Source organism: Ursus maritimus (assembly GCF_017311325.1).
Source record: "Ursus maritimus isolate PB19 chromosome X unlocalized genomic scaffold, ASM1731132v1 scaffold_X1, whole genome shotgun sequence".
NCBI lineage: Eukaryota > Metazoa > Chordata > Mammalia > Carnivora > Ursidae > Ursus > Ursus maritimus.
Genome location: NW_024423319.1, coordinates 113,229,789 through 113,243,193, shown reverse-complemented (window position 1 = coordinate 113,243,193; position 13,405 = coordinate 113,229,789). Strand labels below are relative to the sequence as shown.

General features: G+C 40.2%; 2 protein-coding genes across 6 annotated transcripts in view; both read right to left on the bottom strand.

Annotated features, from left to right (window-relative positions):
- Positions 1 to 3,852, bottom strand: part of VEGFD (vascular endothelial growth factor D) — a 37,571-nt gene extending 33,719 nt beyond the window's left edge. The window contains exon 1 of one of the 3 annotated variants that reach the window (XM_040634154.1): positions 3,225 to 3,852. In XM_040634154.1, coding sequence (XP_040490088.1) covers positions 3,225 to 3,314 — 90 coding nt within the window. In that variant the 5' untranslated portion in view covers positions 3,315 to 3,852. Of the gene's footprint in view, positions 1 to 2,081; positions 2,337 to 3,224 lie in introns of those variants that run through there. The other 2 variants (XM_040634145.1, XM_040634150.1) reach the window with 2 other exon arrangements.
- Positions 3,853 to 4,167: 315 nt separating this feature from the next.
- PIR (pirin) overlaps positions 4,168 to 13,405 on the bottom strand; it is a 108,824-nt gene continuing 99,586 nt past the window's right edge. For all 3 annotated transcript variants that reach the window (XM_008696391.2, XM_008696392.2, XM_008696393.2), the window contains 2 exons: positions 9,240 to 9,306; positions 4,168 to 4,483 (listed from right to left, as the gene is read on the bottom strand). In XM_008696391.2, the coding sequence (XP_008694613.1) occupies positions 4,371 to 4,483; positions 9,240 to 9,306 (180 nt within the window). In that variant the 3' untranslated portion in view covers positions 4,168 to 4,370. The remainder of the gene's footprint in view (positions 4,484 to 9,239; positions 9,307 to 13,405) is intronic.

The window sequence follows — 13,405 nt, the reverse complement described above, 5'->3', positions numbered from 1 at the left end:
GGACTTCCCCGTGCATGACTTAGGAAGTGAAAAAAGGGAGGGGGACGGAAGGTCTGCTTCCTGGAGTGAAACATGCAAGGTGCACTCAGTTCTTGTTATTCGATTCACTCTAGAGACAACGTCAGGAAAAGGCACGTGACACCAAGCTCATGAAGTTTGGTCGGCCATGGGACTTCTCATGAAAGAGGTATCCTACGTTCCAGTGGGTCTTGGTATCACATACAGTTTGAATGACTCCCAACACCCAGCAACAGTCATCCACCAGTGAAGAAAGAGGGGGATAGAAGATAGTGTGGGGGAGAAGGAAACCAATTTTGCCAGAAAAGAATTGGGAAGGCCTATCATAACCTGGAGTTATTCCTTTATCACTCTAGTGATATGTCTGAATCAGTGACTTTGAAAAGATTTATGGAGGCTGGCTTCATAGGAGTGTTCAAGGAGATGCCAGGATTCCCGATGACAAGAACTGCTTATCAAATAAACCAGAAATAGTGCTCGCCAGCCAGTCAGTATGAACGACTGGACAGTGAAGTTGGAGGTATTTATTACCGAATGCCCAGAATGTCTACACTATGGTACTCAGGGCTGTCACATACAGATGTCAGTCTATGTAAAGCTTCCTCGAGTTGGGCAGTGCACATCCTGTGCAACTATATAGGACTATCCCAGCTGTAGAAAAATAGGCAGAGAAAACAGACACCAGTAAATCCCACATCTAGATGGTTAATCTGATTATATTAGTAAGCCAAGAACAGGCACTGGGTTAACCTTATTTCTAGAAGAAAATGTGTTCTGCTTAGATTGAGAAACTTAGCAGCTAAACAGTATATACAGATTTGAGTTGAGATTTTCAAACAGAATTCTCAGTTCACAAAGTCCATGCACTGCTGACCCCAAACAGCTCTCCTAAATACAAGTGGCAAGACGAATGAAATTAGGATGCCTCACACTCAAGTGGCATTAGGCGCAGTCGTCTGGAGTAGCTGTTTGCATGGTTGTTGCAGAAAAAATATGCACCGACTCGTATAATTAGGATAGAGGCAATGCTAGTCTAAGCTGAAAACAAGGACAATGTTCAAGGACAGAAAGTGAGGACTGTAGGGAAAGGGCAACTAGGGAACGGAACTGGCACTGCCCCCCATTTAGGAACGGAGGGGCCTGGAAGACAGAAGGGTGCAGAGAAGAACACGCTCACAGACCTACTACTGAGAAGGACCCGGAAAATGTCTCATAATAAATGGAACATTTCTATTCCCCAAAGCAACACAATAAATTCATATCCCGGTGTTCATTACCATCTCGAATATGCTTCCATACCAAATTTTCCTTTAAACAAGAAGAAGATTAAGAAGCATATTTCTTCTTAGATTCTCTCTTAAGAAAAAGGGGCTAAAGGAAAAGTCTAATAACCAACGTGGGGCACCTCCTTTTCCCTCACACTACCCAGTCATGTCTATGCCAAAACTTCTGTTTGGTCTAGGCACCCCCTCCTTTCACATCAGAAACATTTAATTTAGCGGGGGGGGGGGGGGGTTGGGTAGACAGAAGCACACTATATGTAGCTTCACTTTTTAAAGGAAACTCAGACATATATGAAAAAGTCTCTAATAGTATCACTAAGCATATAATGCACCTTTCTACCATGTAAGGACGTGTCTTCTGTCACATGCAAATTCAAATGCTTTTTTCCACCGCCACATGAAATCTGTTCCTGTGTGATCAGTACATCCAAACACTTAAAACCACACTGAGCCCAGGACACCTAAAGAATTCTTGGTGTCTGAGCTCTTTAAAAGAGCGGAAGAACCTAAAACATATTACTTCTTTCCAACAATTCAAAATCTCCTCTTGTACTGTCAAATACAGTGACGTTCAAAGTCAAATGGAAACATTTTTTTTAATCCATGCATAACACTGGGGGGTGGTGGGGAGAGCTTCCATGAACCCAGCACTTCTAAAGGCTTCCTGAGTTTCGTGGACTTCAAAAAAGCTGAACAGCCTGGGAAGTCTTATTTGCTTCAAACAAGTCCAATTTTTTCCCCCTGTCACCTAGGCTCACCAGTGGATTCCTCTTTGCCTACCTTCTGGCGCTGAGACGCAGCACGCAGGCTGGCGGCAGCGAGGTGGGGCTGAACAGCTGTGAGTTCTCTGGAGTGCATTTGGAATTTGGAAAGCTAGACTTCCTGTTTTGTTTTGTTTTTTTAGAAAGACTTGAGTAGACTGCCAGACAAGGTGGCTGTCCCCCAGCACAGCGTTCCACACTTAGAGACATACTGTGCGTTCGGGCACTGTATGTACATCTGCGTCCCACACGGCAGGAGACGAAGACTTGCTCGCCCCCAGGACCAATCTTCTCCTGTTGGGGGCGATATCACCCCTGCTGAAAATGCGTGTCCTGACAATAGCTACAAAACCTCAAGTTCACGTCTGTCTGTTCATGGCCAGAAATTCCGAAATCAATAACGATTTAGCACCACTTCCAACAAAACAATGAAATCCAAATCATTTTCAAAATAAAGAGCTGAAGGAAACAATATAATCTACAAAACACATGAAACTGGGTGAAATATTGCTCACCCAGTAACATCCCAGTTAATTCTTTTGCATTACTCGCAACTCATCCGGCTCCGAGGCCTGCCCATAGAACCAAGGGTTCAATTACTGTTGAATTTTACACATTTCAAAAAGCAAGAAACCAAATGACTTCCAAGAAAACATTTTTCTAGATGGTAGCAAAGGGTATTTTAGAAAACCGGATAGAAACCATCTGGAGGAAGTATATTGCAGTTTGCAATTCACAAAAGAAATTAACTAAACTCACCAAACTAACATTTGTTGCTTACAAACAACATGAATAAATGGCCCACAGTTTTCCGTGTCACAAAAACAAACCAGTGCTTCATTAGAAAATCACCGTGCCATCTGCATATATAGAGGAGAAACTTACCCATCTGAAAAGTATCCAGAAGGCTCATTCACGTTCTATTACATCTCCAAAAAAACCACAAAAAAACAAAAAACCCCAGCATTTTCAAACACACATGGCAAGCATCTCAGTAAGTCTAAGAACCAGCAAATTCATTAACTATTGCAAGATATATCCTGTCCACTACTAGGAGTGTTCTGTATTTTTTATTGTCTGGAAAATGGGGGGCAAAGAAAGAAAGTCCTCCGTATAAGCCAATAAGAAAACTCTGCATCACATTAAAAATTAAGCCACCTACCTTCACTGGTCCATGTTCATAACTGGAGCCCTGCATCAACTGCAGGTAAGACATCATGAAAACATTCAGCATGGCCCATTGTCTGTACATTTTGAGTATTTTAATATCCACTGATTACCAAGCAGTTGACATCAGGCAGCAAGAGCAAACTGTTTCAAAAGGCATTCTCCAGAAGGAAAGTTCGAAACCCCAAGACTTCACATGGAAAAAAACAAATAATCAGTTGTGATCAAAATCCAATGAAATGACTTCAATTAGTCAAGGAACGTTTTTGCTCAATCTTATGCGGGGAGAGAGATGAAAAAAAAAAAACTGTAACTGCGCTCATGCTCCAAAAATAATCAGGAGATGGACATGACGTGCACTTGACATGAAAAAGCACTCGAAATTCACTTCACATCCAGCAAATTAAAACAAACAAAAAAATCTCTCCCCCCTGTGCCCCAGGTTCTAGTTGCTTCATGAGGAGGTGGTGTGGCCACCAATGTCTGCAGCCGCAGAAGGCTGGAACCCAATTCTGGATTCAAACTTTTTTCACAACCCTCATGGAAGGTTGCAAAAGCATGTGTCTTAAATCTGACAGAGATTTTGGCAGAAAATGCAGGGAAGTCTTGGCTGTGATCCTGTCGCGTCCCTACCAATAGCAGGGCAGTTTTAAAAACTGACTCAAACCGTCAGGACTGCTGTTATTTTAACACAGATAACCTGTAATGTGAAACCCCAGCGCACAGGCATGAATGTTGCATGGAAATTGCATTGCTCAGGAAGGGACATCAGATGTTCACACACTGACTGCCAGGGACAAGCAAATATGCTTCCAAAATTCATCCATGCACAAAAATCACAAAACATTCATACACACATGAAAAGGGAAACATACACAAAATGATTTTTTTAAACGAAACTTACAGAAACTTACTTAGACCAAAATGAAGAACACTGGTTTTTAAAGAAGCAACAGTTAGGTTTATTTGCATGTACCAGGAAATATCTTGTGTGCATTGCTGTAAAAACCATGTTATCAGTTTAGTGGAATTTTTTAGAAGCATCGGCTCAGTCAGCTTTGGAAAGTCAAAGTGCTGAATGGACGGATGCCACCGCAGGCAAAATTCTAGAAAGCACGGAGATCTGCTCTTGTGCTCTTCACTAGTTTCCAATCTTTGATTTCCAGGTTTTGGCTCTTTCAAACCCATTTTTCGCATTTCTGAAATCAAGAATGGCCTGAGAAATCTCTTCATTGGTGTTCATCACAAATGGACCTACGGCAGAAAGAGACATTCAGAAAGTTCTGGGTGACGATAATATTTTCTTCTATTACAAGAAATGGTATGTATTTCTGGAGTTCTTAATCTGAAACCAATCCGGGCGTATCTGAGCAGTAAAAGGTTATTTTTGCAGTGTCCAATCCCTGAGGACTGTCATAAAAGTTTCTTGACTAGGATTGTGTAGGATTATAAAGACCAAACTTCAGGTAAACAAATCAGATAAACAATTGCATCGCACTCAGCCATTGTTGCAAGTTGTCATCAGCAATTGCAATCTCTTTATTCAAAACGTTCTTGGGCTTGGTTCCGTTACAATGCTTTTTATAGTGTGAGTTTTTTTCTTCCTTTTTTTTTTTTTTTAAACCGAAGGGTAATTGACATACAACATTATGTATTAAGATTTCCTGCCAGCTGATGTCCAGAACTGAACCAATCTGATGCAAAGAAATGGCAAATGTCATAGTTTTGGTGTCTACACAGTATACAAGGCTGTGCACTTATATGAGGGTTTGAGTCATTTTTGAAAATTAGCAGCAACTCACTGGCAATAAACAGGAGATTACAAACATTTCGAGTCAAGAAACCAACACGTTTTGGGTTCTCTAGGGGTTGGCAAAATTTTCTGTAAAGGGCCAGATAGTATTTTAGATTTTGTGGGTCAAACAGTGTCTGTCTCCACTACTCAACTCTTCTGTTGAAGTGTAAGAGTAGACACGGACAATATGAAAGTGAATAGGGATGGCTGTGTTCCAATAAAACTTTATTTACAAAAACATGCAGTGGGCAGATTTGGCCCACGGGCCACAGCCTGTTGGCGCCTTTGTCTAATTCCTAGGTTTGAACTCGAGTTTTGCTAAAAGTGGAGGAATTGAGGAAGGGGGCACGGTGCTGGAAGGAGAAGAAAGACTGAAGGGGAAAGCATGAGGGGCCTGTCATGCAGGAAGAGGCCAGACCCCTGTGGGTTTTGGATGCGGTCTATGGGAAGAAGTTCGGGCATAATTCCACAGGCGATTAGGAATCACTGAAGGGTTCAGCAGACAGTAACGGGATCTGCTTTGCAGATTTTAAAGACTTTGGCACCCGGGTGGAGAAGGTGTCCGGCCTGGGAGGCTGAGTTGATGGTAGACTTGTTGAGGGCAGCTGAGATACCGGACAAAGGAGGCTGTGGGTAAAACAAGGAGTTCAGCTCTGGATATTCTGATATGAAGGAACTGGAGACAAGAAAATGGCTTCCTGGCAGACGTGCTTGGTTTGTTGTTGGAAACACAGATCTAGGGCTCATGAGAGAAATTTCATCTGGAGATAGAAACCTGGATATCAGGTAGGAAAGAACGACAGAGCCCTCATATGCAGAAATCAATCCAAGAGGACCCCTTGGGGAAGTCAACTTTTAAAGGACACATAGAAGAAAGGGAATTGGAACCCAAAACGAGAACAGATCCTGGGCCAAGGACCAATTTCTTGCACGTCATAATATGCCCACAGTTTGGACTTGTGGAGTGCCTCTCCCATCCCCTGAGTATTTTTCTGAAAAAATGGTGCACTTCAGGGCTTCCATTTTGACGCTTTTCTACAGTGTTCTGCTCTGCTTCTCAATTTATAATGTGCACGTGAGTCACCTGGGAATCTTGCATATTCTGTTTCAGGAGGTCTAGAGTGGAGTCTGAAACCCTGCATTTCTCACTATTCTTCCAGTGATGCAGATACTACTGGTCCATGGACCACACTTTGAGAAACAAGAGAAGCACTGGAAGCTCAGAGCCCTCCAAAGCCGGGCTGAGGAAGCTTGTCTCCTCAAATCCTTAAGAGGAGGAAGAAAACTAAAACCAGAAAGCGTGTTTTTGTTTTTCTTTTGTTCTTTTTTTGCATACTATTATCGCTAAATTTATTGTTATTTATTTATTCATTCATTCATTTATTTGACACAGAGAGAGGCAGCAAGAGAGGGAACACAAGCAGGGGGAGTGGGAGAAGAAGAAGCAGGCTCCCAGCGGAGGAGCCCGATGTGGGGCTCAATCCCAGATCGCTGGGACCATGACCTGAGCCGAAGGCAGACGCTTAATGACTGAGCCACCCAGGTGCCCCAAATTTATTGCTTTTTTTAAATCAAGGTGTAAGTGACATACATTGTATTAGTCTCAAGATGTACAACATAATGGTTTGATATTTGTACATATCGTGAAATGATTACTATAGTAAGTCTAGTTAATATTCATCATCACACAAAGTTACAGATTTTTTTTTCTTGTGATGAGAATTTTTTTTTGAGAGAGATGGGGGGGAGAGCAGGGTGGGCAGGGGCAGAGGGGAGAGAGAGAATCTTAAGCAGGTTCCACACCCAGTGCAGAGTCCGACACAGGGCTTGATCTCATGACTCTGAGATCATGACCTGAGCTGAAACCAAGAGTCAGACACTTAACTGACTGAGCCACCCAGGAGCCCCAGTCTGGTGGTAAGACCTTTTAAGATCTATTCCCTTAGCAACTTTCCAATATGCACTACAGTATTATTAATTGTAGTCGCCATGTTGTACGTTACATTCCCCCAGAAAGCATATGTTTTTTAATTGATCAACTATAAGGTTTATAAACAAGAAAATTATTTGAGAGTTATCAATATCTCCTAAATACTCTTTCACACTACAGCTTTCATCTTTTCTCTAGTTAAACCTTCACACTCCCTCCCGAGTAATAGAAATGGTGTAAGTTCAAGCTTCATTATGTAGAACCCCGGTATAGTGGAGAGCACAAAACATGGGGTCAGAAGACTAGGGTTCGAATCCCAGCTCCACTACTAACCATCGCTTCCCATTGGAGAAGCCACAGAGCAGAGCGAGGGTCAACCTCACACGGTGAGAAGCAAAAGGGCAGGGTGGTTGGAAATCAGACAGCCTCACTATGAACCCAGCTATGTGGTGGACAATGAATCTCTGTACCTCCACTTCCTCATCTGTGAAATGCGGATGAGGGTGCCAACCTCATAAGGTTGTCCTTAAGATTAAATAAATTAATACATGGAAAGTACGTTGGCCCATCGTAGTAAATGATAAATACTACCCAAGTATCTGTTACATAAATAAATAAATAAAATATATTGATTTCATTTTCCTCATTTATAAAAAGGGACATGACTACATCAATGCTAAGGACATTTCCTATGTCAACATTCTGTGCCATTCCATGCTTAATTGGCAGACACATCATTAAGGACACCCCGATAAGAAAAACAAGGTCCTTGGCTAGTTCATCAAATGGGTACTGGTTCCCAAACAACCAAGAGATGGTTGTGGCTATCTTTATACACAGGTAAAAAAAAAAAAAAAACCAAACAAACAAAAACAACTTCCTGGGGTTTAAAACACACACACACACGCACGCACAAACACACACACACACACACACACAAACACACACTAAACAAACCGAACAAAATGCTTTGCTTCTCATTAACAGAGATGTCAAGTGACTTATCTATCTTGTCTGGTTAATCTGAGTTTGAATGTGCAGGCTTATGCACTGTTCCTGAGACCAAAGGCTCTGAGAGAGGATTCCTGTAACGCAAACGGAGGGTGGCCTCGAGCAGACCCACCCCTTCGGTCTGTCACCAAATTTGGCTGGACTCTCATTTCTCATCATTGGTGCAGAGGCGATTACTAAACTCAAAAGAGACTTACATCCCACACGTCCTTTTCCCACCTAAATTCTAGCCGCTATGAATAAAGATTATGACCCTTCTCAATCTGTCTTCAGGCTTCTTCCAGAAGAACAAACGATTTCACTGCTCTTCAATCAAGATCAAAGGAAACAAGAACCATGCACCTTTGGAGTGGAAATTGAAGCATGCAAAATGGAGGTCAGCTAGGTGGAGTATAATTTAATGTTTTCCTCTTAAATTATTAATAGAACAAAAAAATATTTTTAAAATAATCAGTTGTTCTTGAAATGTATGATCAGCTGGGCTTTTTTCCTGAAATCATTGTATATACCTGGGGATTCACGCAAGGCAATACAATGGGACTTTAAGGCATGCTAAATTTCATAATTAGATAAGTAGACACACGTTTTATAGACATTTATCTAAATAAGTTGGCAAAAAAATTGTTAATAAAAATGAGTATTAAGTTGGATTCTAGGTGCTTTTAGATGTTCCTCATTTAATAAAACTTTATAAGGAAGTCAAGACAAAGTGAAGTGACTGGGTACTTACTCCAGGAGTTTCTGCCTCCAACTAAAGTCCTATTCCTCCTATACCACAGTTTCCTCTATTCATTTTTGTTTTTTAAACAAATAAAGAGTGACTCAAATATTTTAGAAACTGCCAAAGAAATATTCTTAAGAGGTTCCTATTTTTCACTAAAAATACAATGGACTACAAACAGTATTGAAATCCCTGTTGTTTTTAGTAAAGATAAAAATGATATTCGAGCAGCAGGCCATAAAACCTTTCTGTAAGTTCAAGTTCTCTATGACACAATGCAAAACACTACTTTTGTTTCCCCACAGTTCTAAGCTCAACGCCCTATACGTGATAGGTATTCAAGAATTGTTCCTTTAAAAGGAGGAGAGAATGAATATAGAAATTAAAGCCATGTATATATTTTCCTCTGATGATGGAACAATGAAACAAAATCCTTGAATTTGTAGATGAAGAGGACAGAAATCCAGCTATTCTTCCCCAAAATACTATATATGTACACTACTTTTAAAGAAAAAAAAATCAACCAGGAAAATTGCCATCGTTTGGGGCTTACCATGTTGGACAACAGCTTCTCTTAATGGCTCCCCAGCAATTAGGACAAAGTGGCTTCTCTCAGGATCCTAAAGTCAAGGAAGAAAACATCAAACCATAAACATGCTTCTTTCCCTTTTTTTTTTTTTTTTGAAGATTTTATTTATTTATTTGAGAGAGAGAGAAAGAGAGCACAAGCAGGGAGAAGGGCAGAAAGAGAAGCAGGCTCCCTGCTGAGCAGGGAGCCAATGTGGGGCTCGATCCCAGGACCCTGGGATCATGACCTGAGCCGAAGGCAGACATTAACTGACTGAGCCATCCAGGTGTCCTAAACAAGCTTATTTCTGAATGTCAGATTAGGAGTAACTTGAAGCTGACATGCTGGCCAAATGGACGATGTTCCTAATTCTGAGTATAAATTCCAGAAATATTTTCTGTGTAACACTCGATATGGAAACATTTATTCCTTAAGATGATTGGTCTTCTCAGTCAGCACTCCAGAGTACGTCCAGACCACCAAAAAAATTAACCTTCTCAGATAAAGGAGGAGAATGCAAATCAAGATTTTCTTTAACCGGAAACACCCTTAAGACAAACCATGTCATTTACTTATCTTATGACAAGGTTTATAATCTCCCATTAACAATTTTTAAAAGGGAAGATTATCTACACAAATCCAAAAGTAAGGTTTGATTACTTTTGACATTTATTGCTATTAATGTAAAATATGCCCCAGAAATGTTGCATTAAATGGAACCTTCTAAAACCATCCAAGTGACATCTGCTCAGGTAAATTTCTGACCAAAAGGGTCCTATGATATCCAAGTCTCTAAAAGTTTGTCTTTAGAATTGAGATTCGATTTTTTTCCCTGAAACTGAAAGACATATTAATTACAATATCCAGTGCCCGTGTGGATAAAGGGAGAGACATGTTTATAGATCGTCTGGGAGATTTTGGGTTGATACAGGAATCCTTCCAGAGACCACTTTGACAATATGACTCTGAACCCCCACTATCACTGATGTCCTGTGACCCTGCAGTGCCGGAGAAAGGAGCCCCCACCACACTTGTGAGAAATAGTAACTGTTGTAAGCCACTAGAGTTTAGGGTGATTTGCTCAACACTAACGGGGAACTCAACTTTATGTAATTCTTTGGAGGCATCTCTTAGGTCTAATTGAGATAAAGCAGTAATGACAAGGCGCTTTAAAACAAAGCCTTCAAAAATTCCTTAAAACTTCACCCTATTTGAATAATATAGCATATTTTTTAAAATTTTTCTTCTTTTTAAAATATTTCTTTATTATTAGAGAAAGAGAGAGAGGCAGCGCGTGCAGGAGGAGGGACAGAGGGAGAGGTGAGAGAGAAAATCTCAAGCAGACTCCATGCTGAGCACAGAGCCCGATGTGGGGCTCGATCCCACAACCCTGAGATCACGACCTGAGCCACAATCAAGAGTCGGATGCTCAACCCACTGAGCCACCCAGGCGCCCCTAATATAGCATACTTCCAAATATGTGGGAAGATAATTATACTCCATATTATATTTATATACTTTGATACAAAGCTCATTAATTAGAAATCATTATAATGTTACTAGTACTGGAAGGCTTATCACTGGATTCAATAAAAATAAATAATGAATTCCTTAAACTTCCATGTAGTTAAAAAAAAAAAAACTACCTCATATTGTACAGGACTGAAATTGACTTCTCCTCTGCCTCCAACTTTAAAATACTAAAAGGCAAGCTGGGGTAGAATGATTTCTGCAAAAGTCGTAACTTACTCTACAGTCCCAGGGCTGGCGTCATTTAGCACAGCCCCCCAGTGGATGCACTCATCATTTCTTCATGTTTAAAAAATATCTCTGTTTAACCATTCCCAGGCTCTATTTATTTATACATCATCACCTTACCTAGCCACAACCCAATCTGCTGTCACAATATGCTAACGTGAATTCACCTGAAAGTCGAAAAGCCTAAAAAGGCTTCTGGTAGTTCATATTTTAAAAACAGATGTCATAAACTCCATACACTGAAGATTAGTGTTTTAAACTAAGTGCAGACTGTCAATCTCTACTTATTCTTGCTTTAGACACCATGCTAACAATGAGGCTTTGTGGTTTTCAGATCTATGAGGGATTCAGAGCTAGAAGACAGAAAACTACTATAGAGCAATACAACAAAAAATAGCTTAAGATCAATGATGGAAATGAAAAAAAAACTACATAAAACAGGCACAGAAGCTTAAAAATTCATCTAGGACCACTTAGTTAAGCCAGCAGGCTCTACAGACATCATTAGACATTATAGCTCGGGACAATAATCAATATACATGCTGACGATCCAAGGTTATGAACAAGTTAAATTGTACATAATATAAACTAAGCCCACACAAAAGGGTGGGGTTTCTATCAGAAATGATTTTTTTTTCAATATCACATTTAAATGACTAAAAATTCAACTTAAAAAATGCAGTTATCAAGAAAGCTTTATTCCCTAATGGCTGTGGAGTGGTGAAATTTAAATGTGAATCAACAGACATTTGAAAGAAAAATATTTTAGAAAAATAGTTCTGATCATCGGTACTATATCATATATAATTTAATGTGAATGAAGATGTCACTGCATAATGATCTGAGGTGCTTTCTCAGAAACACGACTGAGTTTTAGGGTCCGCAGGCGGAGAAGGGGTTAGGGTTATGGGAGAAGGGGATGAGGAAAGGCCAACCTCCTTGGGTCATGGATGCTCTGACTCCTCAGAATTTAAGTTTCCTTAAAAAAAAAAAAAGTTTTTTATTTTTAAGTAATCTCTATACCCAACATGGGGCTCAAACTTACAACTCCAAGGTCAAGAGTCGCACACTTCACCCACTGAGGCAGCCAGGTGCCCCAAGAACGTAAATTCCTTAATTCAGAAGACGTACCTTTTGTGAATGACAAAACATCCCCCACTTTACACATTTAGGAATGACGATCAAGTTTAAAAATACAAGTTTTGCTTCCTTTGATGTTACTCAGATCAAATGATGACTTTCCATTTATAATCTGGACAGTAAAATAAAGGGACTCTTACATTTGATGTGAAATGAAAAACGATTTCACTGCTGGGTGTTGAGGAGGTCAGGAGTTTGGATTCCCATTTCAGAAACCTTAACGATGGTCCATGCTTCCTTTAATGACCTTTCCACTAAATTAACCTCTCGGTAGTCACTTCTCCGCTACCCTAAACCAGATATTTGATATCCTTTTCTTGTTCCTTAAATATATCTTTTTTTCTTTCCCTGCCTACTTTGGTGAAAGTTAATCATCTTTCTGGATCTTCAGTAGAGTGCTGATGTGGTTAAAGGTCCCAACTGCTGTTACCTTGAAAAGTCCTCATCTACGGTGACCTTGTGTGTAGTGTCAAATAATGAAAATCAAGCACGAGGAAAGAGAACGAAGAGCTGTTTCAGACACGAGTCCCTGTGAGGATATCAGTAAATGCCTTTTGGGGCTTGATGAAAAGATCCCATACAAAGGTAATGGGGGCCAACTTACTGCTTCATGTATAATCACACCACCTGAAGGTCATGATCTCTTCCAGACCAGACCATGTCTTTGACTTCGGTGAACCTTCTCAGAGTTCTTAGTTCAGAGTTAGGCCCTTCTGGGTTTACTGAATAATTTCCTTTTACAAATTGCTCTTGTTATTCCATAAATATTATTGCCAAGATAGGTCCTGAGTTTCGCTGATACCAACAGTAAATGATCAATGCCCAGGTGAAGGCTCTATGATTCACTGAAGGTGTTGATAACTTCGCCACTATGAGTAGTATGGACTCACAGTCTGATTGATTCTGAAGCCCTGAGATGGCAGTAGGACTCTGAGAATGAATCAAAGGGTATGCTTTTGATTTAAGGACACTTATTATAGTGATACATTACGTGGAAACAATGACCAGGAAGAAAGTGAGTTTTTAGCATGACTTAATTGCACGCAATTGCTCGTACTGGATTTCACTGTTCACGCTTCTTAGGCCAATTGAAAGATAAAACAATGAATTGTTATCAGTTTTTAAAAATTAATGGTGATGAATTTTTACCCATAAATAAGCAAAAAAGTTGTCTCTAGCTTTAATAAGGTGTTTTGCTTTATTTCTTTCAATCTGTATTTGAATCAAAATGTTAATCTGTATTCATTTACTGA